General features: G+C 47.4%; 1 protein-coding gene across 3 annotated transcripts in view; it reads right to left on the minus strand.

Moving 5' to 3' along the window:
* WDR26 (WD repeat domain 26) overlaps nt 1-25,452 on the minus strand; it is a 39,320-nt gene extending 13,868 nt beyond the window's left edge. Inside the window, exons 1-8 of one of the 3 annotated variants that reach the window (XM_049633795.1) lie at nt 24,727-25,452; nt 23,038-23,137; nt 22,832-22,936; nt 16,924-17,060; nt 13,582-13,679; nt 12,068-12,224; nt 6,245-6,383; nt 1,715-1,855 (exon numbers count right to left, since the gene is read on the minus strand). In XM_049633795.1, the coding sequence (XP_049489752.1) occupies nt 1,715-1,855; nt 6,245-6,383; nt 12,068-12,224; nt 13,582-13,679; nt 16,924-17,060; nt 22,832-22,936; nt 23,038-23,137; nt 24,727-25,121 (1,272 nt within the window). In that variant the 5' untranslated portion in view covers nt 25,122-25,452. The remainder of the gene's footprint in view (nt 1-1,714; nt 1,856-6,244; nt 6,384-12,067; nt 12,225-13,581; nt 13,680-16,923; nt 17,061-22,831; nt 22,937-23,037; nt 23,138-24,726) is intronic. The other 2 variants (XM_049633792.1, XM_049633794.1) reach the window with 2 other exon arrangements.
* Between the last annotated feature and the right edge of the window lie 6 nt (nt 25,453-25,458).

The following is a 25,458-nucleotide window of genomic DNA, read 5'->3' on the forward strand; positions in this document are numbered from 1 at the left end:
ACAGTTTAGAACCACAAGTACACACGCAACAGCTAAATCCTCCACACTTCCTGTCACAAACACGTTAGTACACATTTCTGTAGGCAGAAATGGTCTTTTCTTCTGTTACGCTCAGGACAGCACGTATGTGAGTATGTAATTACGAAACAACCTAAAAATATAAAGGAATAAGGTGAAAATGGACTACGTAACAGGTCCGCTGAGTAACACACAAGCAAACAGGCGAGCTAGAACATCGTGTAACCGTCTAGAAACTCAAAACTGACCCACAGGAAGACTGTGGCCACCATAAATCCTGAGTCTACCACTGTAGAGTTATGACGACATGTCTTCCTTTGAATGGGGGAAAACAGCTTTGACGGAAAAAAACCCTTTGGTCTTTGAGGGGAGATTCACTTCAGGCCCGTTTTGCTGAGAAAGCCACGGACTCTCCTGTGCCTTGCCGCTCCCCGAACCGGATCCCGAACACACGCTGCGCGCACACTGCTTTGATAAAAATGGCACTAGCAGGGCGCTGGGCGTGTCTGATCATGAAACGAATGTTAGATATTAGAGGATTAATTATAGCTAATGTCAGGTTAAGACGGGAGCGCGTGTTATACGGGAGAACGTTATTTTGTAGCAGGTACGTGCTTAAATATTTGGGATAAAACATCCTATGTGTTATTTCCTTCCAAACGTTTTGGATGTGGGGGTCTATGTGAGTGTGTATGCACGTCCTCATGCGTGAGCACACACGTGTCCACACAGAATGTACGGAATGTTAACTGCCGAATCCAGGGTGCTGGGCCCAGGTCACCGCTGTATTCCTCCACTTTTGAACGTTTTCCTTAAGAAAGCGGGGTCTCACACATGAACAGCAAGTGAGCAGTGACAGAACCGCCCGGGGCAGCAGCAGAGCGAGTGTGTGGCCGGTCACCTTCAGGGGTACCCCCTGTGCACACTTCTGCAGAGTTTGAGCTCCACTCTCTCAGTAAAAACCAACTCACTTCCAGGCCCCCGGACTCCCAGGCCTAGCTCATCAGCTCGCATTTTTACATTCAAACCACAGCCCGGACCACGCTCTGGCCTCGCGTCAGAAAAGCGAAAAGAATGGCATCGAACCAGCCATCTTGCAGAAGGAAGTTAAAAAAACCAAAACAACCCTCAAATTGTAACTATAAGGTTTCCCAAACATAGTACAAAATTAATGGCGGGAACTTAATGCTAATTTTTAAAAAATGGGACCCTAGATAAAGGCCAAGTTTTCATTTAGAGACAGTAACAGAGCGCTTACTACTGAGAGCTGAAACTTCCTTTGTTTCCCAGATTAGATGAGAACACCAAACACAGGCCAGGGGACAATGGTGTGGCCGCCAGGTGAGAAGTCTGACCCCGCAGGGAGGCTGTCACATGGCAGTTCCGCGTACATCAAACGACGAAACCACAGGGCATCCTCTGGGGAGGGCGGGGGTGGGGTGGGTGGGGAGAGTCCCACAGTCAACAGCGTCAAGTCCACCATTCCTGAAAATACTCATTCCTCTTTCTTTTCAAAACTCTATCATGCTCAGCATGATATTTAGCTTTATACATTCGGACACCTGGGCTCCATCCGACGGATTCTCTTTGCTAAGGGGGCCGAATGGCTCTGCTCTACGGGAGAGTCGAGTTTCGAGTGTGTGGATGTGCGGAACGGCTTTCCTTAAGGGCCGAAGCAGGGACGGAACGCGCTCACCTGTACGTTCCAGAGCCAGAGTTCGGAGCAGTCGTCTGGGCCACACGCAACAAGATAGTTGTCATCCGGACTCCACGCGATGTAAGAAACGCCGTACGCGTGTCCTTCTAAAGTCTTAAGCAGTTTTAGCAGGTGTGTGTCCTAAGGGGGAAAGAGGCCACTTGGTTAGAGTCCCCAGAGTCCATGTCCTACTTCAATGAGCTGCGAGGGTATACTCTGAGAACGTAATTCACTCTGAGGAAGTTTTCACAGATTTCACCAATCTCCCAGCTGAAGCCCAAACAGCTTGCTTCATAAAGACACGTCCACACGGCAACATCCAGTCAGCATCCACCACGCACCAGGCCCCGTGTGCCAGAGGCCAACGTAAGGACACAGGCCGTTACCTGGTGATGCTCTCAGGGACACTGAAAGCAGGTGTAGTCACAGCTACGTTTTCATTTTTGAAAACTGCTTTCTTGAGACACAACTTAGGTACCACCCTCTCAAAGTATATGACCTAGTGAATCTAGAACATTCCGTGGCCTCACAAAGAAGGCCCGTACTCACTGGCAGTTACTGCCCCCACCTGCCTCCCCTGGCAGCCACTCCTGTCTCTCTGGATCTGCCTATTCTGGACGTTTCGTACAAGTGGAGCCATCCAATATGGCGTCCTCTGCGATCGGCCTCTTTCACTCTGTGCGTCTGCGTGGTGTTTCCAGAGCCCATCTGTGTCGCAGCCGGGGTCAGCATTCCGTTCCTTCTCCCTGATAAATCCTCCATTTGTGGACACGTCAGACCCCGTGTACCCACTTGTCAGCTGACCAACACGGGACCGTTTCCATGTTTCTGGCTACTGTATCTAATGCCGTCATGACCGTGGACAAGTCTCCTCTGAGTCCACGCGCGTGAGTGGAGCCGCCACCTCTCTGTGTGACACTGAGGAGCGGCCACAGTCTTCTGAGCTTCTGGCTGTGGCTGGGCAGGACGAGCACCGTTTGGCAACAGCGCCTCGTGTAACCCTCATCAGTCTCCAAGGTTACCACCCCCCCCCTCACCCCCACGGTACAGGGAAGGGTGCAAAGTCTGTGAACGTGGAAGGCCTGCCCCTGCCCGGGCCCTAGCGTGAGCCATGTGGAAGGGACCGCGCCGTGAGAGGGGAGGTGGCGAGTGACAGGGCTGAAGAGTGGGCACCTTCACTTCGGGCTAAGGGTGAGAGGAGAGCCGCCGACAAGTTTTAAACCGGGGGCTATGGGACGTGACATCTGGCTTAGGACGGGGACTACGGGATGTAACATCTGGCTCTAGGAGGACGTGGAAGGTGAATCTGAACGAACGGACACGGGAAACATACACTCATAAAGAGCTGACACCACAGCCATTAACAGTTAAGACAGGCCATCCAAACAAAAGTCTGGACCGAAAGAGGTCTCACACAACAGAATGGGACGACCTGTACATTTTGGTTGTGGGAACAGGAAACGGGGGCAGGAAGCAAGGAGTTCAGTTTTAGGTTTGGTCAAAGATAGAGACCAGTATCAAGCCTGCAGGATTCCAACGGCGAGGACCCAAAAGTAGTTAGGGATGGGTCTGATAAACTACTCCGATAAAAATAGGTTGGGAGATTTTTCCAGAAATGTAACTGACCAATATTGTACTTTGTTTCTTCACTGGACCCTAAGTCTAGCATTTATTCAATCGCCTTGTCCAAACCGCCGTTGTTTGACAAAACTAACCAGGTAACACTACGACTGCCTGTGATTCCTCTCTGGGAGAAGGCTAACAGGCGTGGGGATCCGTACAAAAACAGAGAGTCTCCGGCATAATTTAACAGGGAAGTCTAGGCTTTTGGACCGGCTCAGGATCTTCCAGCAAGAAACTCTCATTCGTGGCGGTCCTTCGTATCTACCCAAAGATTCACTTCTAAACTGATGACAAACTAGAAGTATGTAACTAAAAAACGAATTGTTTCATGCACATTAATTAATCCTGAAAAAAAAAGCGCAAAACATCAATGGGGATATTAATACTAGGTCATTACGAGCACAGCGTCCCTATACTAACCTGTTCCAAGTGGAAATATCATGTTCATGGAATCCACTGAACTCTGCTTTAGATTTTGGGTGGGGAAATGAGTAAAATGTTTTTTGGGGGGGGCAAAGGTAAGAAAACCTGTTAAAAGAACTTAGGCACTGGAATCACACCAACTCAAACCTCAAAGGTCCCTATGTATTCTTTTTTCTATCTATTAAAACACACACACACACTCAAGAAGATCACCAACTTTCTTACAAGTTTTTCAGACAGTACTTGACATAAAATACCATCGTGCTAAACTCTAAAATCCACTGCATTTCAAATTGGAACAAAAGCATGAATTCTGCATGTCCCAAGCTACTCTGGCTACAAAAGCCCTTCACGTGGAACTCCTGTCCCGGCAACAGCACCCTGGGTGATACCAGCATGAAGGCCCAAAGTCCCCAGCAAAGCGTACAAGATCCTCCTCGACTGGCTGCTCCGTACATCATGAGCCTCGTCTCCTAGTCCGCAGCGTAGCCTCTTCCCGGAACTGCCCGGATGCCAGCCATGTCCTCCTGTACCTGGGGGCCAGTAGTAACTAGCTTGTCTAAGTAACCGTTTACTCCGTCTTCTCCGAAGACTTACTCGTCTTACTCTGCCCTCGCTCTCCAGCTCCGGTGGCGTTTCTTCTTTGAGGCCCTGTAGCACCCAGTATAGAACAATCACACTGTATGACCATGAGCTGGCAAGAAGGCCTCGCAGAGAGCACGTGCTCAGAAAATACGTGCCAAACGGTGGGAACTGCTACACGTCGTTGCCAAAAGAAAACGTAATAAAGCACAGTCTGATGTGCTTTCTTTCCAGACACGTTGCAGATAACTGCTGAAACGCGACTCCTTGGAATGGCACTCAAAGGCCGAGACTAGACCCCACGCTGTTTTCCTAATCTGGTTTCCCACTCTTTGCCTGACTCACCCTATTCTCTTATTTGAAGGTGGGGGAGGGCAAGGTAAGGTCCCTCTCGCCCCCAATTGCCCCTTCCTGTCTCCCTTGATGTCGTGTACATCAAGGTCAGACTAGGTGCGCTCACCTGAGCGGCAGGCCTGCGCTTTTGTGACCCTTTGTACATACTGCATGAAACTTCCTTCACCTGTGGTCTGCAAGGAGTCATTCAGGAACAGAAACGGGGGTCTCTGAACTTGAATGGGACAAGTGCACATCTTTATTTTCGCTAACCGCAGGCCGAAATTCAGTATTTCCTTCAATCTTGAATGAAGGCAATTAACAAGGCGGCATCAGGTGATACACGAGGGACATTCACATACTGAGTATTAGGAAGGATAAGGTGGCGGTTGACAGAAATCTCAAATATTTTCACAGCACGTTACTTGTTGCAGGTATCTTGAAACGCTGACGCCCATCACTACTTCAAATCTGATACTTGTTAGCTCTCTTGCTAGAACTTGTTATTTAATGCGTTAATAAAAAAGCACCACGTTATTATACTGTATCTGTTTCTATACTACCTTGACAACTCTATTTCAGCATACTTGGGCTTCCTATATGTTCTGGCTTATGCATTTAAAAATGTTACGGGGGGGGGGTCCCTCCAGAGTAGTACATGGTACAAAACGAGAACGCCTGCTTTATCGCCAAGGGTAGGCCTTGTTTACCTTTCATCATTCACAGCACATAGTAGGTACACAAATCTCGAGGTGTGTTCTCCAATTTGATTTTGTTTTAAAGTAATAAACTCCAAGCCCAACGCAGGGCTTGAACTCACAACCCTGAGATCAAGAGTTGCACATGCTACAGACTGAGCCAGTCAGGCACGCCTGATTCTTTTTTTTAAAGATATTTCCTTCTAGAGGCACCCGGGTGGCCCCGTCAGTTAAGCATCCAACTCTGGATTTCGGCTCAGGTCCTGATCTCACGGTTTATGAGTTTGAGTCCCGTGTCAGACTGCACTGACAGCGCAGAGCCTGCCTGGGATTCTCTCTCCCTCTCTCTCTGCCCCCCCCTCACTTGTGGTCTTTCTCTCTCAAAAATAATTAAATTAAAAAAAGAGATTCGGAAGGCAAAATGGTAACAAGTCTTCTCCTAACTTGTGACACAGTGGATGCCGTACCAATCCGGAAATCAAATATTAGCACACAAACCGGCAGGGGGCATTGAGAGCAGTGGGTCTGGAGTGAAACTCTTCCTGGATCTGAGCCTAACTCCGCCACTTACGAGCTCTGAGAGCCTGGGCACTTAACTTCCGCCTCAGTTTCCTCATACGGAAGCAAGAGGTGTGGGCAGAGGATGAAGCCAGATCTCGCGTGCACGGACTCCGTGCCGGCACGTAACGCGCACGAACTGTTGGTGTACGCGCATCATCTAGACAGCACAGCAAGAGGGAAGACACGACAAGAACGGGAGGAGAATGCTCAGAACTCATTTACGTGTGTACACTTCATTCACTAACAAGCGGTCGATTCCATCACTGATTACCTTTTTGTCATCTGAACCCCCCCGCAGTAAAGTACATACCAGATCAACGTGCCATATGATAACGGTCGTATCTTTTGATCCTGTTGCTAGTTTAGTGCCATCGTTCGAGAATTTACAGAACCACACTTCGTTACAATGCTCCGTAAGGATCTGCTGAGTGTAACACGGGAACTGTCTCCTAAAACAGAGAGGTCCACAAGTAATTCTTCGTTCAAAGCAGAGTAGAATAAGAACAACGAAAAAGTGATAGAACCGCGTGGAGATCAGAAACTTTACAAACGAGATATCAATGTCCTTATAAATCTGGAGAATCAAGTTTCCATAGTACGTAGAAAAAGATTATAATGACATCAGCCAAGGCCATCTCAGGGGAAATCAGTAATCCAGAGTCTCCTTCGATGCCCAAGTTTTTCTTTTTACCCCCGTTCTCAAGATTGAAAAAAGAGTAAAAGTATGCATCCATCAGAGAATTTTTTGGTCTGATTAAGTCAACTCCTATGAATAAAAATTAACAATCAGGTGTTCAAGTTTCTGTGAGCGGGCCGGCATCGGGAAGGATGTAGGCTGACAAACAGAAGGACGACAGGCATCAGAGAGTCTGGGTCACAAGCTGTCGTGTCTGGCAGGTCACTGACCTCCTCTAGGCCTCCATTCCCTCATCTATAAAATGGGATTCATCTATACTTAACAGGGTTCTGCCGAAGATGAGAAAAACATCTCAAGATCCTGGAACACAACAGATACTCACGAGTGATCGCTAATTCTAATACCCCGCTGGGGGGAGCAGGAAGTGCGGTGTCCAGGAAGGGCTGCGGCGGCTGGCCACGTATCAGGTAGCTTCCCAGAAAGTGGGCAACCCCTTTAATGAGAGTCTCAATTTTTCCAACCATAAGCTTAGAGGGAAGGGGACATGCCTCCTGAAACTCCGTACGCAAGGGTGGAGTCCAAGAACGAGGCCGTGAAGGCAGGGTGGGGAGATGGCGCCTGACGCTCTGGCGGGCACCTCAGGGGCGGCAGTGATTGTTCTAGACTAAGGGCAGAGACTTCTACAATCACCAACCTAAAGAGGAGGCAGTTACCACAAGGATGACTGTTCTAAGCACCTTTTGAACCATTTTTAAACTCTCCTGACGTTTTCCAACCTCCGCAGCAGCACCTCGGACAGCTTCCTGAGCTAACCTGGCAAGGCTCTGGACCCAGCCCACCAGTCGCGGAGCCTGGCCACTTGGGGCTCCCGGCCACGTGACATGCGGCTGGCATAGCTGAGGAACTTGAGTTTTAATTTTAGTTTCTTTACGTTTCAGTGGTCACGTATAAATTAGTGACTACTTTGGGGACAGTACGGCCCTGTAACGGTCTCTGTAAGATTATAAAAAAGGTACACATTAGTGGAGAAACTTTTCTTAACTCAAGTACACCTGACATTATGATAGAAACTGTCTTTCAGGCGTGTGGCGGTGCCTCAACCATTATGTTATCACCGCAACAGGTGTGTTCTACACGGACTGTGTTACCTGTGCTGTACTGTTCATCCCTGTGACTTGACGACCTTCTAAGTCTGTCTGGAAAAATGGTTTTCCCTATTTTTTTTACCCAACGAATCTAGAATCTAAAAATATATTTTTATCAATTCACCAGCCTGATAAGTAATCTAGATTTAAAACCAAGTTAACATTCTTTATCTGCACACAATGACCATCTACCGTAGCACTTGACTATCGGCAGGCTGCTTTAAACTTTCGGGTTGTCTATAAGTTGCTTTAATATTAAACGGTTATTCTATATCTAAAACACAATCGATACCAGCTGCCATTTAGTAGGCACTTTCTAGATGCCCTGCACTGCTGCGTACTTTACATATAGTACTGCTAATTCTCAAGACCAGCTTGCAAGGCAAGTAAACATCTCCGTCTTCGTAAGGCTCAGAGGACAAATACTGAATCTCACAGACCGATAACTGAATCGGGATTTAAACCTATGGCTCACTCTCCAAGACCAGTTTTCTTTCAATTATCATTTTTTAAGTTGCATTTTTCAAGACACTGTTGGATACAATTCCAGTCAAGTGGGTACTTTCAATATCAACAGTGCTTCCCCCCCACTTTATGGGTAGTAATTGAGAGTGATGTCTTCTACTCAGTGAGAAACACCTTATATTTAGGCATAAGATACACAATAATTCAAATGGGTTAGATTGATCCCATGATCAGTGAAATGACAGATCTAAAACCAGAGCAATAAAATGTTCTTGAAAAGGACCAACTCATAGTAAGAATTTAGGGCACAGATCATCCAGTCTACTACCGACAGTCATTACAGTAGTATTTAAATTGTCATTATTTTTATCGTTACATAATTTCTGAAAAACAGCCCTCAGTTTATTAACAGCCTAATTTTAGATGTACACAAGTGAAAGCTGAGGACTTAGTTTTCAAGTAAATTTAAAATTTAAGATGGCGTTGGGGCACCTGGGTGGCTCAGTGGGTTGAGCGTACAACTTCAGCTCAGGTCATAATCTCACAGTTCGTGGGTTCGACCCCCAGATAGGGCTCTGTGCTGACAGCTCGGAGCCTGGAGCCTGCTTGAGATTCTGTGTCGCTCTCTCTCTGCCCCCACCCTGCTCACTCTGTCTCTCAAAAAAAAAAATAAATGTTAAAAAAACTTAAAAAAGAAATGTAAGACGGTGTTAAAAATTGCACCTTCCCAAGTAAAAGAGAATAGTATAGCATTTTAATCAAACTGAATCTTCACATTTTAAGTTTCTATAAATATTTCATAATAATCTTTTACTAAAAACTCAACACTTACAAAGTTAACTATGGAAACATCCTTCCACTGGATGCTGGTGAAAAACCCCACCAATTTAACCAAAAATATGCATTCACTGTCACAGATACAAATACACGATCTAAAGAAAACTCTTCAGTGCTGATTAAGACTTCTACAAGTTCCCGTTCACTTATTCATAATCAATTCTCTGTCCTCCAGAGAAGAAAGAAAAGCCGGTATTTAGATTTCAATGCTAAGATTTAATTTATGAGAATACAGTTTTCTAGTTCCAATGCTAATCTTATTTCCCCAAGGGAGTAGAGTAGGTAAAAAAGACAGCAAAATTTCATTTGAAGACCTCTAGATGAAAGGGGAATAGTAGGAATTAAATCAAATCCAGGTTTTCCTCTCCTAGTTCAGCAACAGAGGAACAGCTCACCGTAAAGACGTGTATCCCAACGTTATGCCTGACGCATCCCTCCCCGGTGCCGTTCAGACGCATCCCTCCCCGGTGCCGTTCAGACGCACCCCTAAATGTCCCTCTAGGCTGACTCCCAGTGTTCTGGCTGGGAGAATCTGGGCAGACGGGAGGCCTTCACTGAGACAGGGAAGTTAAGAGGAAGAGTAGACTCTTCAGGGACAGGAAGAGGAGAGGGAAGTCCACTTTGGACGTGCTGCATTTAAGATACTCGAGCAACACGCACAATTGTATTAAGGTCCAAGGCTTAGGAGATGAATTCTGCAGCCCTTGCCTGGACCCGGGCACCGTTAGAACCCAGAAGAGGAAGGCGGGATGACAAAAGAAACTGTCTGGAACACAGTTAATAAAGCACAGGTAACGAGCGGCAGCCAGCAGTGAAACCAAAGAGTCTGCAAAGCAGTCATTGGGTTTAAAAAAGAAACTGTTCGTCACCAACATCTGCAACAGTTACGGGGCTGTGCTGGCTGCAGAAATCTGAAGAGTGAAGGACACAGACGGTGTGACTGCACAGCAGGGAATTATCTTAAGCAGCAGACTCTGAGGCAGGTGTGTGTGTGCGTGTGGCGTGCACACTGGTAAGTAGCAGAAGCACAGAGTCAAAGTTTTATTTTGATTTTAAAAGACTACAGGGGAGACCTTCCAATCGACGGTGAGTTCTGAAAAGCATGAACTTTCACTCCCACGTAAAACTTCAGGAGTGCTTTCTACGCAGGTTCTAAGAGCCTGATCCCTGATCTGAGGGCAAGACAAAGTCAGACTAAACATTTTCCATCATTTACTTTCACAGGTCCTACTACAGACATCAAGAAAAACGCAGGTCCCGTGCTCACAGATTTGAGTTTCCGTACAGGAAGGCAAGCCCTTCACCCACCGACACCTCTTAAACCATAAAGGCCACTGCAAATAGCATTCTGCCAGCAACAAATTCATGCAATATTCAGCAATAAATTAAATCTTAGAAAGGCCTGGCTTCACAACTGCCTTAGTTTTAATTTTAACACTGGTCTCACATTCCCCACAGGAGCTGCGAAGGATGAAACCATGTCGCTTTTTAACTATAATCTCCTACCTCTTTTCAATTGAAAGATTTAGAAATTCGAAGTTAAAGAACAACATTAAACAGTAAAACAGGAAAAAAGAAAAGGACTCTAATCCATCACTTTCAGCAAGTTTAAGACACACACCAAGTCATTATCCGCTAGGTGAAGGCCAACCGTCAGCCTCCTGTTTCCACTGCATCTGGGGAGGGGAGGCAACACCGAGCCACACACAGAGCGTTCTGTGCATGCCTGGACCACGCGCGCCAACGTTCGGGTTCCTGGACCCAAAGCCCGTCGCCATCCGCACCCTGGCCCCACCTGCCCGCACCGGGGCTTCTGCAGGGGCCTTTGGCAAAACAAACTGGGCACGCACAGCACAGCTGTTCGTGTTTGGTTCACCAGACCCAGATCGTCTCCCTCCTGAAGCCTGAAATATTTCCAGATTCGTTCTTTAGCACCTTATTTACTGAGAGAGAGAAAGAGAGAGAGAATACACGTGTGCGAGTGGGGGAGGGGCAGAGAGGGAGAGAGAGTCCCAAGCAGGATCTGCATGGTCAGCAACAGAGCCCAATGCGGGGCTTAAACCCACGAACCGGGAGATCATGACCTGAGCCGAGATCAGGAGGTGGATGCCTTACACAACTGAGCCCCCGGACGCCCCTGTTCTTCAGTGTCTTAAAAATTAGAGCTCAGCTTTTAAAAAAAAAAAAAAAAAAAAAAAAAAAAAGTTTTTTTTTTTTTTTTAACATTTATTTATTATTGAGAGACAGAGAGAGAGGGGGAGACACAGAATCTGAAGCAGGCTCCAGGCTCTGAGCTGTCAGCACAGAGCCCGATGCAGGGCTCAAACTCACAAACCGCGAGATCATGACCTGAGCCGAAGTCGGACGCTTAACCGACCTAGCCACCCACGCGCCCCGAGCTCTGCTTTAACTTGGAGATCATCATTAAAATAGTAGGGACAGTTTCAGTCAAAATACTCCTAATATCAAAAGTGGAGGCTCAATCCCTACAGGTTAAATTACGTATTTGGACAGGTACAGCAACAAACCCAAACCAGAAAGTTAACACCTGTTAACTCCAACCATGTTTAGTTCAGGGGCCAGGTTCTACTAAAAAGCAGACCTACCGTTAGGAACAAAGTATTTCCATGATCTTTATGGGCAGGAAATAATTGGGGCCACTGTTAAAACAGCGACAGCGTCCAGAAAGAGAGTCCTGGCCTCCAAGGATGGCCAACACTTGGGTCAGTGGCCTCCCCACCCGACAACACTCACAAGCCCTCACCGGGAGGGCCGGACACCGAAGATCAGCGACCCGCCCACAGACAAGAGGAGGAAAGCACGCTCTCCAGCTGAGGGTCACTACATAAACACCTGCACGTCTCTCCGGAAACGTCAGCTTCGGTAATCCCAGCTCCACTCGTGAACGTGAACGCGGTACCAGAGACAAACGGTTTCACCGCGACAGGACAAAACTCCAAAAGAGAAAACATTTTCACAAAGTCCGTACTGAGTCTGTAAGACGTTGGCCTACTTCAGAACGTAAGAGCATAAGAAGTTGTTCTCTTACCTACTACAAACGTGGTCTATGAGCAGAGACACAGAATCTAGGTTATTATCGAGTTTGGTGTTGTGATACAGGCACCGATCCCTTTGTAGCTCCACCGCCTGCCGCAGGAGAGTCTGTAAACGCCGAGGGGGAAGCATCACCGATGGCGGCAAGTAGGCTTCAGGAGAAGATAGTTTTAAAACAAGAAACGAAAGTAAATGTTAAAACACCAAGACAGTGTAACCTTTTACTGAAGACACTTGCTCGCTCTCTGCTGCACTGGCCCTGACCCGATAATTCAGGCCCCCTGAACGGAGCAGTGGCGGGCGGTGCGACAGAACGTGGGCTTCATCAGGATTTGTCAGCGGCTACGGGGGCGCCGCCGCAAAACGGGACAGACGGGAAGGCTTTAACTTGTATTTTTTTTTAAACAATTTTTAAAAACTTTATTCATTTATTAAGTTAGGCTCCACGCCCAAAGGAGGGCTCAAACCCGTGATCCCGAGGTCGAGGTCACATGCTCCCCGACTGAGCCAGGTGCCCCAGGAGGGCTTTCACTTGCATGTGAATTTCCAAAACTAAACAAAAGCAAAAGCAAAACAACAACAAAAAACAAACCCACCACCACCAACCCCCCTCCCCCTAAAAGGCAGTGATGGAAAGAAAATGTACAGACGACCACGCGCCCGAGGGAACTAAGCGTCACCGCACGTGCAGGGAAATCTAGAAATCTAGAGACGGAGGGGGACTGGTGTTTTGATGCAGACACCAATCTATTCCAATCCTTCCGTGCCTCACCCCTCCCGGACCACACGGTTTCCCGATTCCTAGGATGTTTACTCCTGCACCTCAACGTGCAACACACAGAGTAAAGTGATTTAAAATCCAAGAGGGCAAAAAGATCGTTTATGTATAAAACTGTGGCAAAAATAAAACCCTTCTGCTAATTTGGAAGTTACCTATAACATTGAGGAAAACAATTAAATATGGCCCTTCCTATTGAAATCAACAAAATATTTAAAACACTTGTAGTTTGGTGGCTCCTGGCTGGCTTAGTCGGTGGAGCGCGTGACCCCTGATCTTGGGGTCGTGAGTTCAAGCCCTACGTTGGGTGTAGAACTTACTTAAAAAAAAAAAAAAAAAAAAAAAAAAGTACAATAAAGTCTTTAAAAAGGAAAAACAGTTATTTAAAGGTCTGGTTTATGTCCTTTTTCTCGAACCACAGCACTTCCCCCCGCAAAGAAAATCTCAACGGGAACGTGACTGCGCAACACAGGTGCGAGGAGAGCTGCTCTGGGACCCGCACCCCCCACCCCCCACGGCTCCTGAGGATGTGAGCTACCTCCCAGACTCCGGGGCCCCGTCTGGAAACCTCTGGTTTAAAGGGCTTCGTGATGGATTTTTCCCTTCTTGCCTACATTACCGCTCACTGCTCACTAAGAGTACGTCTAGACACAAGGCTACCTAATCAATTCTCAGCATCTACTTCTAACATAAGCGAAAACACAGAAACCAAAAACGAAGACTCTTCTTACTCTGAAGTTTGTCCAACAGTTTGGATCGGGAAGCCGTTCCTTTGCCCTCCCATTCTGCTTTTGCCCGGAGGTCTTCCGCATGGCTGCACATCAGATAGCTAAAAATGCGACAGAGGGAAAGCAGTGAGTACCAAACCCTTTGCTTCGGATTAAACATAATTGGAAAATGTTGATTATATTTTCACTAAGAGAAACTCATCAAGAAGAAATCTCTACGGTGGACCCAATTCACTAATACAACTCGGCACCCGGACAGAACTACTACAACGTAACACAGTGTGACAGCGGCATGCGCGGTAACTGGAACGATGGTGTCATCCACTAGCAGATTGTTACGGTCCACCAGGGCACACGTGCAGCTCTCCCTGTGCGCCCGGCTCTGCTCCGGGCGCTCCACGCACTACTTGATTTAACGCCCGCCGCGATCCCGCCGCAGTCCGCACGAAGCGAGCGCTAGCGTTCTCTTTGTACAGACGAAGCACGGAAGGCACAGAAAAGCTTCAGGAACTGGCTCAGGTAAGAGGCAAAAACGAAGGGGATATGAACCCAGGCATTTTTAGCCGCAAATGCTGCTCTTACATACTACGCTAACTCAGCTGCTCCTCAGTTGTAAAACAAAACTCCAAAAAACCCCTTCAATTTACACGACGTTAATTAAACAACACCACACTTTCAAGAGCTGATCACAGACGTCACTCAAGAAACGGAACGACCGGATAATCGCCCCTGTGTCATCCCGTGAAAGGTATCGTGAGCCCCCAAAGCAGGAAACCTGGGAACCGTTTCCCGGCTCACTATGCGTGCCAAAGGAGGCGTGAACGCTCAAGTCACGGATTCTGGAGAACACAGGAGGGCCCCGCGGAAGTGGGACCCTGACCTGCCTCTGGCTCCTCTCACGAGAACGGGCTTTGAAAGTCAGGGAAGCGAAGGCACGGTTCGGACACGGTGAGCAGACCTAGCAAGGGACCCTCCTCCTGCTTTTGCTCTGGGACGATGCTCTCGGACCTGTTCCTCTCACTTGGAAAAAGGGCGCTAAATAAGGAAGTCAGGATTAAATAAGAGGGAGTACTCGAAGTACTCAGTCCACTACTCGGTATGGAGGTAGAGCTTCCTAAATGAGAGAAACACCCGACACCTCCCAGTTAACAGGAGCGCCGCGCCCTCTCCTTCTGAACTGTACTTAGCAGCCAGTAACGTAGGCCCTTCTTCCTCAGGAGCAGACCTACTCGCTCTCTTGCCATTTAGCATACGGTGTCTTAGCTACTTTAATAGCATGAGTAGTTTGACTCAAAATACCCTATAAAAAACAGCCACATATCATAAAAATTTTGGTTTCTAAAATGAGTTTTTGGGAGTAAAATGCATCATCGATAATTTTATGGAAAAATTGTTTACTTTGCTGGGAGCCTCAGTCGGTTAAGTGTCCGACTTGATTTTGACTCAGCTCATGATCTGACAGTTCCTGAGTTCGAGCCTTGCATCGGGCTCTGTGCTGACAGTGTGGAGCCCCCTCGGGAGTCTCTCTCTGCCCCTCCCCGACTTGCTCTCTAAAATAAAAAAATTAAGAGAAAACACACATTATACTTTAAGATTTCAAATGAACCTGTCTCTGGGAAACCACAGAGTGTAACTGAAAGGAAGGAGAGGGTGAGAGGAAGAAACCATGGGTCTGAACGCCAAGTGCACACCTGGCCATCTCTGGGCCATTTCCTTATGTGAAACACTCAAGGGACACACTGGGTTAAGATCATTCTGGAATAAAGGCTATGTGATAAAGTCACGTGTTCTGTGACCAGACAAGACAAACCTCGTCATGGGAATGTTCTTTAGCTGACACAGAAACCAGACCCCCTATCGGAGAGGTAAACGGAAGGAAGGAAGCGGTCAGCTACTGTAGGACATCCAGCAGCAGCACCATCTCAAGAGGCAGCGGGTGTGGACCGGTGACTCTAGAATCGGTCAAGCCGGAGTCTGGGGCTCGGCTCTTGGTGGTGTGTTAGCTGTATCCTGGACTGGCTACGTCGCTTCTCTGACGTTGTTTCCTTTCCCTCAAAAACCCTAAAATGAACCCCATACCTCTCTGGGTCCGTCCTTTTTACCCACCATTTTGTATCTGGAACCTCATCATGTGTCAATGCTGTCCTGGATGCTGGGGCCCTGTCCTACAATAAAAACTGCTATGAAGAAAAACATGAAGCACGGTGATGTGACAGAGAACACCTGGTGGGTGGTTTTAGGAGAGGATATTTGGGCTGGGACCCTAGCAACTAGTAGCTCCTCCGGAAAGATCAGGGGAAGAGCATCTAAGATAAAGGGAACAGGCAGTGTAAGTGGCCTGGCAAGTTAAGGAACAATGGATCGAGGAAAAGACGGCAGGGAAGGATCAGCAAGCGCGTGGGCTTAAGCAGAGATTCTGCATTTTAAGAAAGGGAGAGAAATGACTTAATGTACGGTTTTACTTCTGTATCTAGCCAGCTGCTGTGTGAACCGTGTGCCATTAGAGGAGCAAGAACACATAGGGTGGGACTCATGAGGAGGGTACGGGAGCATTCTAGGAGAGCTGGTGTGGACTAACTAGGGTAGAAATGGAGGAGACGGAGAGAACTGGACAGATCTGGTATGTTTTAGAGTCAGGCCGACACACAGCGGAGTGAAAGGGTTAAACACCCGCAAGGATGAACCTTGGGCTTTGTTTGGACGAGTGGGTAGAAGGTCTCACCGTTTACAGAGGCAAGAAAGTGAGAGCGGGGGTGGGGGGAGGGGGCAAGCGGACTGGAGAACTCTGCTGTGAGCATTCACCCGACACACCCTGGAGACACCCCGAAGACGTCAGGCAGGCCAGAGACACGCGCGGGGAAGCGGGAGCCTCGTGCACAGAAGGCACCTGAAGGTGCGGCCCAGAGCGTGTGCGCGAACGGAAGGGGGGCCAGATCCAAGCCCCACGGCCCCCCGGCACGTACACGACTGACGCGAGGCTCAAGTGGGGCGCTTGGCAAGGGCCTGGGACGCGACGGGTACACGGTAACAGAAACGTCTGATGCCTCGCGCCGGAAGCCTCGCTGCCTACTGTCTTCACAGACAGTCGTGCCACGGGGCTCTCGTGCGAGACCACGAAATGGCGACACGCGCTTCTTCCTTCACCCTCTTGCGTGGCTGATCCCAGAGCCTCCCGTGAGGACGACAAGAGCTCGGACACGTGAGTGAGTTTATCCAGACGAACACGGGCCAAGAGTTCAGCCATCTCCAGAGGCGGGCACGCCGTTAAGAAGAGGGACTCGGGAGCGGCCCCCTGCCAGCCCTAGCGGCCCCTTCCTCGGCCTGGCTCAGGCCGGGCCTCCTTACCCGCTGAGAACATGGATGCGCTCCGTGTTGTATTTCAGTGGCGTCAACTCGCAGCGCAGAACTTGAAGCGCCTCCAGGACCTTGCCGTCCTCCAGGTACTCCAGGTACTTCTGCTGCAGCAGCAAAAACTTCATCCTCTGACATGACAGAAAGCAGCAGTCAGGGGAAAAAAGTTGACGGAAGTTTCAGAAAATGTTTGTGCCTAAACAGAACAGTAGAAACCATTCTACTATGCCCTCTGAAAATAACTTTTCATAAAGCTTTACGATGACTCAAACATTTCGGGTTAACAGAGTCACAGCAGATGAAATGTGACTGCGCGATTCCACATCTCAATAAAACTCTGCTTTCGACGCACGATCGCAGATTAGGTGAGGCCATTAGTGACCATCGCATCAACACAGGAAAACACGAACTCTGCCCTTAAAACATTCACCTAGAGTTTTATTTCTTTTGTGAAAACTCAGGACTATTCCAAGTATTCTAAATTTGTTTTGAACACCCGACTTTTATAATTGCATTAGGGGGTTTTATGCAACAAGTTTGGAAAAGACAGAAAAACTGGTTCTCAGAGGAAATCATTTAAAAACTACAATGCAGGGGCGCCCGGGTGGCTCAGTCGGTTAAGCACACGACTCTTGCTTTCAGCTCAGGTCATGAGCTCGGAGTTCGTGAGTTCGAACCCCGAGCTGGGCTCTGCACTGACACTGCGGAGCCTGCTTAGGATTCCTTCTCCCTCTCTGCCCCTCACGTGTTCTCTTTCTCTCAAAGTAAATAAACTTAAAAAAAAAAAAAAAAAAAAAAAAAAAGCTAACCTGAAAAGTCTACAGAAGGATTCCAGTTTTGTATTTGGGGACTGGTAACAACCAGAGCTCTTGAAGCCCTGAACTGGGAGGCAGACAATTATCAGCTCTTTGCCCCCAAAATGACAAACCGCTTCCAGCTTACTATGAAGCACTTTCACATTTAGTTTCTTCTGGAATGAGTTTGGTTCTAATTCTTTTTAATGTCCCTTTACTCTATTATTAGCTGGAAAAGAGATACTTATGAGCAGCCAGGTGAGAATCTTCTACAATCGAAGACCCCTGCTTACAGGGGCTCTCTTGTCACCTCTACCTGTGGCGCCTGAGCATGCCACAGGTGCAGAAAACGTCAGTCATATTCGAGACCCCAAGGGACTCGGTGGCAAAGATTTTAAATCTACTTAAAAGAAAAAACCAAACGATAGTTTCTTCTTCTTCAGTAAGAGGCTTACTGTGAAAACATTATTTATATACTGCTATCCAAAAATGGTGTAGTGAAATTATTTCTTCACAGAGTTAAGGGTACCATGAGCCTCCCTACATTAAAAAAAAATTTTTTTTAACGTTTATTTATTTTTTTGAGACACAAAGCAGGGGAGGGGCAGAAAGACAGGGAGACGCAGAATCCAAGCAGGCTCCAGGCTCCAAGCTGTCAGCACAGAGCCTGACACAGGGCTCCAACCCACGAACCGTGAGATCGTGACCTGAGCCCAAGTCGGACGCTTAACCGACTGACCCATAGGCGCCCCTACACGGTTTTCTATTAGGCAGTATTCAGAAAAAAGGCATACGTACAAGCTTAGAAAAATGGTTTCTAGCGAAAGTAAACGAAACAAACCCTGTCATTTAGTCAGGCCTACATTTAGACACATCGTTTATAAGACATACTGCATATATTTGGTGATCATCTAAAACTTCAACCTGTAACTGAAGAACGATGAAAAAAATTTCAAACTGTAACATGAGCTCCTACGACTCTAGAATTTACCCTTACCCAATTTTACACTTAAAAGTCAGACTGGCTAGTGAATGCTTCAGAGACAGACCAGTACCAAGATGCCCTGCAAAGCGTGTTGTTCATGGAGCCAAAAGCTAACCTCTGTGTGTCAAATAAAAAAATACTTTGAAGTCCATCAGGTGACAAAAACCAAAAGAACAACTTAAAAGACTTTTATATTTGAAGTTATCCTGGATATTCTCACCATTTTATCTTCCGGAAAGAAAAAAAAAAAAAAAAAAACCTCTATGAAATGTAGATTTCCATTTATCGATCTGCTGTTAGAAGTTTCATTTCACGTAGTGTTTCTAATTAAACTTGAGAATCCTGTTTAGCTGCAAAATTTTTCATTTAAATGCCACATGGAACTGGCCAATAGTATGTGTACTTGATTTCTTCAATAAATTTTCTCAGCAATTGGAAATTTGGAGAAAATTACTTGTTAGCACTCAGAGCGAATCTTTATTTTTTGGGTATCCATCATTAGGTTCCAGGCACACCCCCGCTCAGTGTAGGTAGGGACAGTGCCCCAAGTGGGGTTTCCCCTTTATCTTGCCACCAAGAGCCTGTGATACGATGTTACTCTCTTCCTAAGGGGCAGAGGCAGCACAGGACACAGGCAGAGGACGCGGTCGGAGAAGCCGGTGTGAACACGCATTCCCTGTACATACGGGGCACGCCAGACAGGCAGTGCACAGACTACCCGAGGAGGCCTTCTATCCGGATTGAGACAAAGAATACCCTCGCAGGGGCACCAAACCCTGGTGGCGGGCGTGGTGAGTGACACACCGCTGGCCAAGCACAGCGAGCGATTTGGTGGGAAGAGAAAATATTTACTCTCCTAAAAATCAGTTCGATTTGTATTTGACATGTATGAGAAGGATGAAGAGTACAACTGCAATTTACTTCCCACAACTGTAAACACAAGTTCAAGAAAATTAACATCGTTCACCAATGATGTTAATTATTTACCAGAAAAGTTTTAAAAAATTCGGCAAAACTAAAGTTTGCTGAGCTGGAGACAGCGTTATTAACTTTTTTTTGCTTTAAGAGCACAATCTTCTCAAATGAAGAAAGAAAGAGACTGAGAAAACAGGCTCCCCTTTCTGTTGTCTCCCAGCTCCTAGGGGGACCTCTGTGAGAGATTATTTCTGTCCTCTGATCATCTCTCAGAGCCCTTCCGCCCAGGGAGTCTCTGTCCCTTCTACCATCTGACGAAAGAAATGGATAAGGGACAGCTCCACGTGGTAAACCCTGTCTCCCCCCCGCCCCCCTCGGCCCACCCAGTATCGGGGCTGCTTCACTCTTTTCTCCCACCATTCAACGGGAAGGAAAACCCCGAAGTTGCACAGGAAGTCTGGTTATCCCGGGCAGCCTCCTAGCTAACTCAGGAGTGCCTCTCACTAACTCTGGAATAAGGTTATAACCAAGTCGTAGCAATTAAACCATGACTCAGAGGAAAGGGGAAATGAATTCTATTTAAACCATGGCTTTCAAAACCCCTCCCTATTTAACTTTAAAATACACTAGTTAATCTCTGTCCCTCCAATTAGCATTTGAACACTTTTCTTGAGCACATTTCTATACAATAAAAAATACATAAAACTTTTAGACCGAGTTTCCTATTCTACTGGCCTCTACTACCAACCCAAACTCCCCAAACGTATCAAACCATATTTGAACCCAAAATGAAAAATGTTGATTCATGAGCTCACTTTCCAGAAAGTCCAGAGCAAATTCTGCTATTTCTGGTATCATCTGACTGGAAAGCATTCAGAAATATGGTATTGGGGGGGGGGGGGCAGGCGGGCAGGGAGTAGATTGGGTGAATAAAAGTATTTGAGCTTAAAAAATAAAATACAGGGGCGCCTGGGTGGCTCAGTTGGGTTAAGCGCCGGACTCTTGATTTCGGCTCAGGTCACGATTCTCACGGTTTTGTGGGTTTGAGCCCCAAGTCGGGCTCTGCACGGAGCCTGCTTGGGATTCTCTCTCTCCCTCTCTTTCTGCCCCTCCCACATGCTCTTACTCTCTCTCTCTCGCAAAATAAATAAATTTGAAAGAAAAGTTTAAAAAGTAAAATACAATGTTAGCCTAGACTAAGTCATCAAACGTGTCTGGGCATACAGTGAGAATGACGACGCTAAGAGAAAGCTCCATGTTGTGTTCCATGGCATTATGACAACCACGCTTGGATTAGACGATCTTTCTGGAGATCGAGCGGGGAGAGGAGCAAATCTGAACACAGACTCGAAGGGTGATAAAATGCTGAACTGGATCTTAAACCTGGAACCTTTCTCTTCATATAAATACCTAAAAAGTTTGATGGCGTGAGGCTCAGCCAGAGATCTAAGCTTCATGTTTTATTAGATCCTAGAACGTTCTACAGACCGAACAGGCTGTAAAAAGAAAGGATTCCTCCTCATTATCTACAACTACCTTTCCTGAGTTTGCATGTTGCTTCTAATGAAGATTTCAAATGAGACAGTCATACCCTAAATCCAAGACACAAGCCCCACATTTCTATAAGAAAAAAATAGGAAGTGAGCCTATAAAAATTTCACTACTAAATCACAAATGGAATTTGAAGCAAAGCTTACAAAAGGCAAACAATCTCCCCAAAACTCACACACTTATATTTCTTGTCTTTATTTCAGGGTTATCTTCCATTCTGCCAGAGCTAATCACTTATGAGAAACTGCTCCATTAAAATATACTTGGTTGTTTTGTGGTTTTTTTTTGATAAAACCCAAACATAATGACTGGGGAAAACTTATAACTGCTGGAAAATTTATAACCTTCTTAAATATAGATGTTTAACTTCTGTTTTCATTTTTAATATTTGACAGGGAACTGATTATTCCACGAGTTATTTTATTATCAATCATCTGATTCAAAAGTAAAAATTTTAATATTTAAGTATTTACTGAAAGCAAAAACATGTATACTAGATCATCAATTTAAACTAATCCACATTTGTTCATACTTTGTACCTTTAATTCGCCTTAAATCTATTCCCTAGGACTATATATTATTGTATAAAATCATATCATGAATTTGAAAACTCTTTTGTAATTAAGATTCACACACACACGCCAAAAACAAAAATAAGAGACCCTGTTAGGTTTACAGACAAAAGCAGAAAGATTAATGTTTGGCCTAATTAAAAAAAAACAACAACCAAAAAACAACAACCAAAAGGTAACAGTAGTCACTTACTAATATTTAACAAACAGCTGGTTTCCCTACTTCACTTCCTATTGGTGCTCCTTCCCTCCCCCACCAGACAGGAAACTGCTTTTGACAACAAATGAATCAGCTAGAAGTTAAAAGGCCAGGAGCCTGCAGCTGATTCTCCATGGTTTCCAATCACAGCCACTCAGAACATCTTATCCCCTCCTCTCCCTCACCGACATCTACAGAAGAATTAAGGTCCTCTCAGCATAAAAGATTCCTGAAGACTGAGCAGAGAGGCTAACCAGTTTAACTACTAAGGTGACCTCGTCAGGGAAAGAAGGCCTGTGAGCCGAGCTCCGTGGTCAGATCTGCTCACAAACCCCCTACCAGACCGATATACATACAGTGACCAACTCAGACACTGTCAGTTCACACGACTGCAAGAATGGAAAATGGTGAGCACACCGAAGGAGCTGGCTTGAATGGACTGTTATTCCCAAAGATTAAAGAAAAAAAAGGACAATGTACCAGCTACTTAGGATAGATCTCCTTTGCATCCTTAGGATACATCTCCTTTGCTGGTACGTTCAGTACAGATAATAGAAAAGTAGAACTTATGTTTGATTCCACATAAAACTGTTCTTAATGGCACCGAGAGCACAAACACCTCTCGATCGATTCTGTAGAAGCTTAATTTATAAACTAGGTTCAAACGACACATTTATTAAACATGACTTTAAAGACATTAAACACGATTTTCAAGACATAAAACTCAAAACTTTAAATCATTAACACTCATCGCAGTTTACAAACTTAACTATGCAAAATTTAACAATTTTTAGGCTTTATCTTTTATAGGTAGCAGAAGCCTACAATTATCAATAACCTACTAAAATAAGCATGAATGTGAAACTAAGAACAAAAGTGTATTTACCACAATTATTCCCAACAACGTTTGAGAGATTTCAAGTGCGCCTCTTACCACAATAGCATGAGGAGAATGCACTAAGGGCTTTAGTTCATTCAGGTCATTTTCTGCCTGCAAAAATTGGTATAAAAGAAAAACAGAGATGTCACCGGATGAACATTCAAATATATAATTTTAGCAGCAGTCACACAGCTCTATATGCCCTACTTTACCTTATCCCAGTCTCCTTCCATGACATGATTTCGGAATTTGGTGGCAGAAGGATGTTCTAAACGACATCCTGACTCTTGCATGAGGAGATCAACAGTCTGGCTGCAGGAGAGATACAGTGTAAACAGACCTGGCCAACTTTAGGGTTTACCCTTCTAAATACACTAACGTCCATAACAACAGTTGCGGAAGTTTTCAAGCTAAGTTCATGATGAAGAGAAAGAAAGAAAGAAAGAGCTTTTCAATGTGCTTGGGTCACCAAACTTGCATTTTTAAACTGCCACCTTCCTGTGCTTATGTCAAGTTAAAGGCCTTCTTGAAACCAGAATTAGAGTTAAGTTCTTCTGATTTTTACCACGTAATTCCTCAGCAGTTTAGCAAAGTATGAAATCTCCAAAGACGTGCCGTAACAGACGGGTCAAATAAACGAAGACCCAGGAGGGACAGACTAACCACCTTACAACGTTTCAGGAGACAGAAACTGTCAGCTCCAGATAAGGTGATCGGGACGACCTGGGTTAGGGAAGGAAGGGCCTTACATCCAGATATTACGTTCGCACGGAAATTCTACTAGGTCGCTCTTTAAAATTAAAATAAATCCAGCATCAAAAATCACTCTCTTTCTCGCTCTACTAAAAATAGCAAATTTACTATGGTGTAGGTTCCAAACAGTCACGAGTTATTTCCTCCTGCTGCTGTCAGCTTGCTTCTGGTCTCAGTAATATGCTCTGTTCACATTTACAAAATCTGTTTTCATACTAATCCTTTTCCTCAGGGAACAAAGTGAAATCTTTCGAAGACGTGTTTGTCTTTGTGAGCTGAAAAGACTGATCAAATGTAGTTTCTTTCATCAGATAGTTCGATACCTGAGACTCTCTCCTTTACATGTTTGTGTTTATGATTCGATGCTTTCTTGCTCAGCTCCGTGCGTTTTGCCAGAGAATCAGAACACTGAAGTCACTTCTAGAAAGTGTCCCCCCACCCCCCAACAAATCTATGAATCCAGAACCACAGCTGGGCTGGCCCAGAGCTCACTGGGGCCCCTGCTTCCAAGCGGAACTGGCCTGCCGTCCAGGGCACCCCCACCCACCCCACCTTCCACCCGGGCAGGGTTTCTTTGTGCACACGGCCCGGTGGGTTGTGGCCCAGGTCGCTGTCCACCTTCACCCAGCTTTAGGCACTGCAAGGCCACCCGCATCGAATCTGCACATCAGCTGTCCCTTTTTCACAGGCAATGGCTTTCTGGGCCCGAAACCGGGGCCTGGGGCAGTTGGTGGCAGGCCTCCTGCTCGTACACAAGGGCCTTCAAATGACAACAGGGTTCCACTCGTCCACTCCCACCAGGCTTCCTGCGCGGCCTCCCTCCCAAGCGTCCCGGCCCCTCCGCTCCCACGAACACTTGTAGGGGACTGTCCTCCCGGGCTGGTGTTCTGCCCGGGGGTGTCCGTCAGGGCGGGGGGGGGCCGGGGGGCTGTCCCACAAAGACGCCTCTCACATACACTCGAAAAACAAACCCTCCGAGGTCCATTATTTCCGTCCGCCCCTCCCCCCGCACCCGGACACACTCCGCATCTGTCTGGACCGACAGACGAGTCCCCGGCCCCCCCCCCGTTCGCGCCGCCCCCCCGCCCTCCCCCCCCCCCCCCCCCCCACTGGCTCGTCCGCACCGGCCGCCCGGAGAGGACACTTACTTGAGCCCCAGGCCGTTCAGGTGCTGTCCTATTAGCCGAATGACATCCTCGTCCGACTGCGAGAGCCGCTTCTTCTTCTTGAGGCTGCTGCCCAGCTCCGGGGTGGCCGAGGACGCGGCGGCGGCCGAGGCGGCGGCGGTGGCGGCGGCCGCCCCGCCGGGGACCCCGTTATTGACGTTGAGGCTGTTGCTATTGTTGCTGGCGGCGGAGGGGGCGGAAGGCAGCAGCCCGTTGGCGTGGGCCAGGTCCCCCGCGGACGACGACGACGACGGGGACGACTCCCCGTTCTGGGCCGACAGGCAGGCCAGCTCCTGGGTCTGTCCCTGGCCCCCGCCGCCCCCTCCGCCGCCGCCGCCGCCGCCGCCTCCTCCTCCTCCTGCCCCGTTGGCCTGCATGATGCCGCCGCTGACCAGGCTGTGGCCGCTACTTCGGTGGGGGGCGGCGGCGGGGGCCGCGGCCGGGGGCAGGCCCACCACCACCACCACGGAGGAGGAGGAGGAGGAGGACGACGACGACGAGGACGAGGACGAGGACGACGAGGACGGAGGGGAGAGGCCTGCTCTGCCTGCCGAAGCCCCGGGCTCTCCTGCTCCCTCCGCCGCCGAGGCTCGGGGTTTCTTCCGCGGGGGCGGGGAGGCTCCGCCGGCGTCCGAGTCGGAGGAGGAGGAAGCGGAGGCCAGAGTTTCCTCGCCGAGAGAGGCCGTGGTGGGAAGCCGGCGGGGCGAGGCGGGG

Source organism: Panthera uncia, chromosome F1 (assembly GCF_023721935.1).
Source record: "Panthera uncia isolate 11264 chromosome F1, Puncia_PCG_1.0, whole genome shotgun sequence".
Lineage (NCBI taxonomy): Eukaryota > Metazoa > Chordata > Mammalia > Carnivora > Felidae > Panthera > Panthera uncia.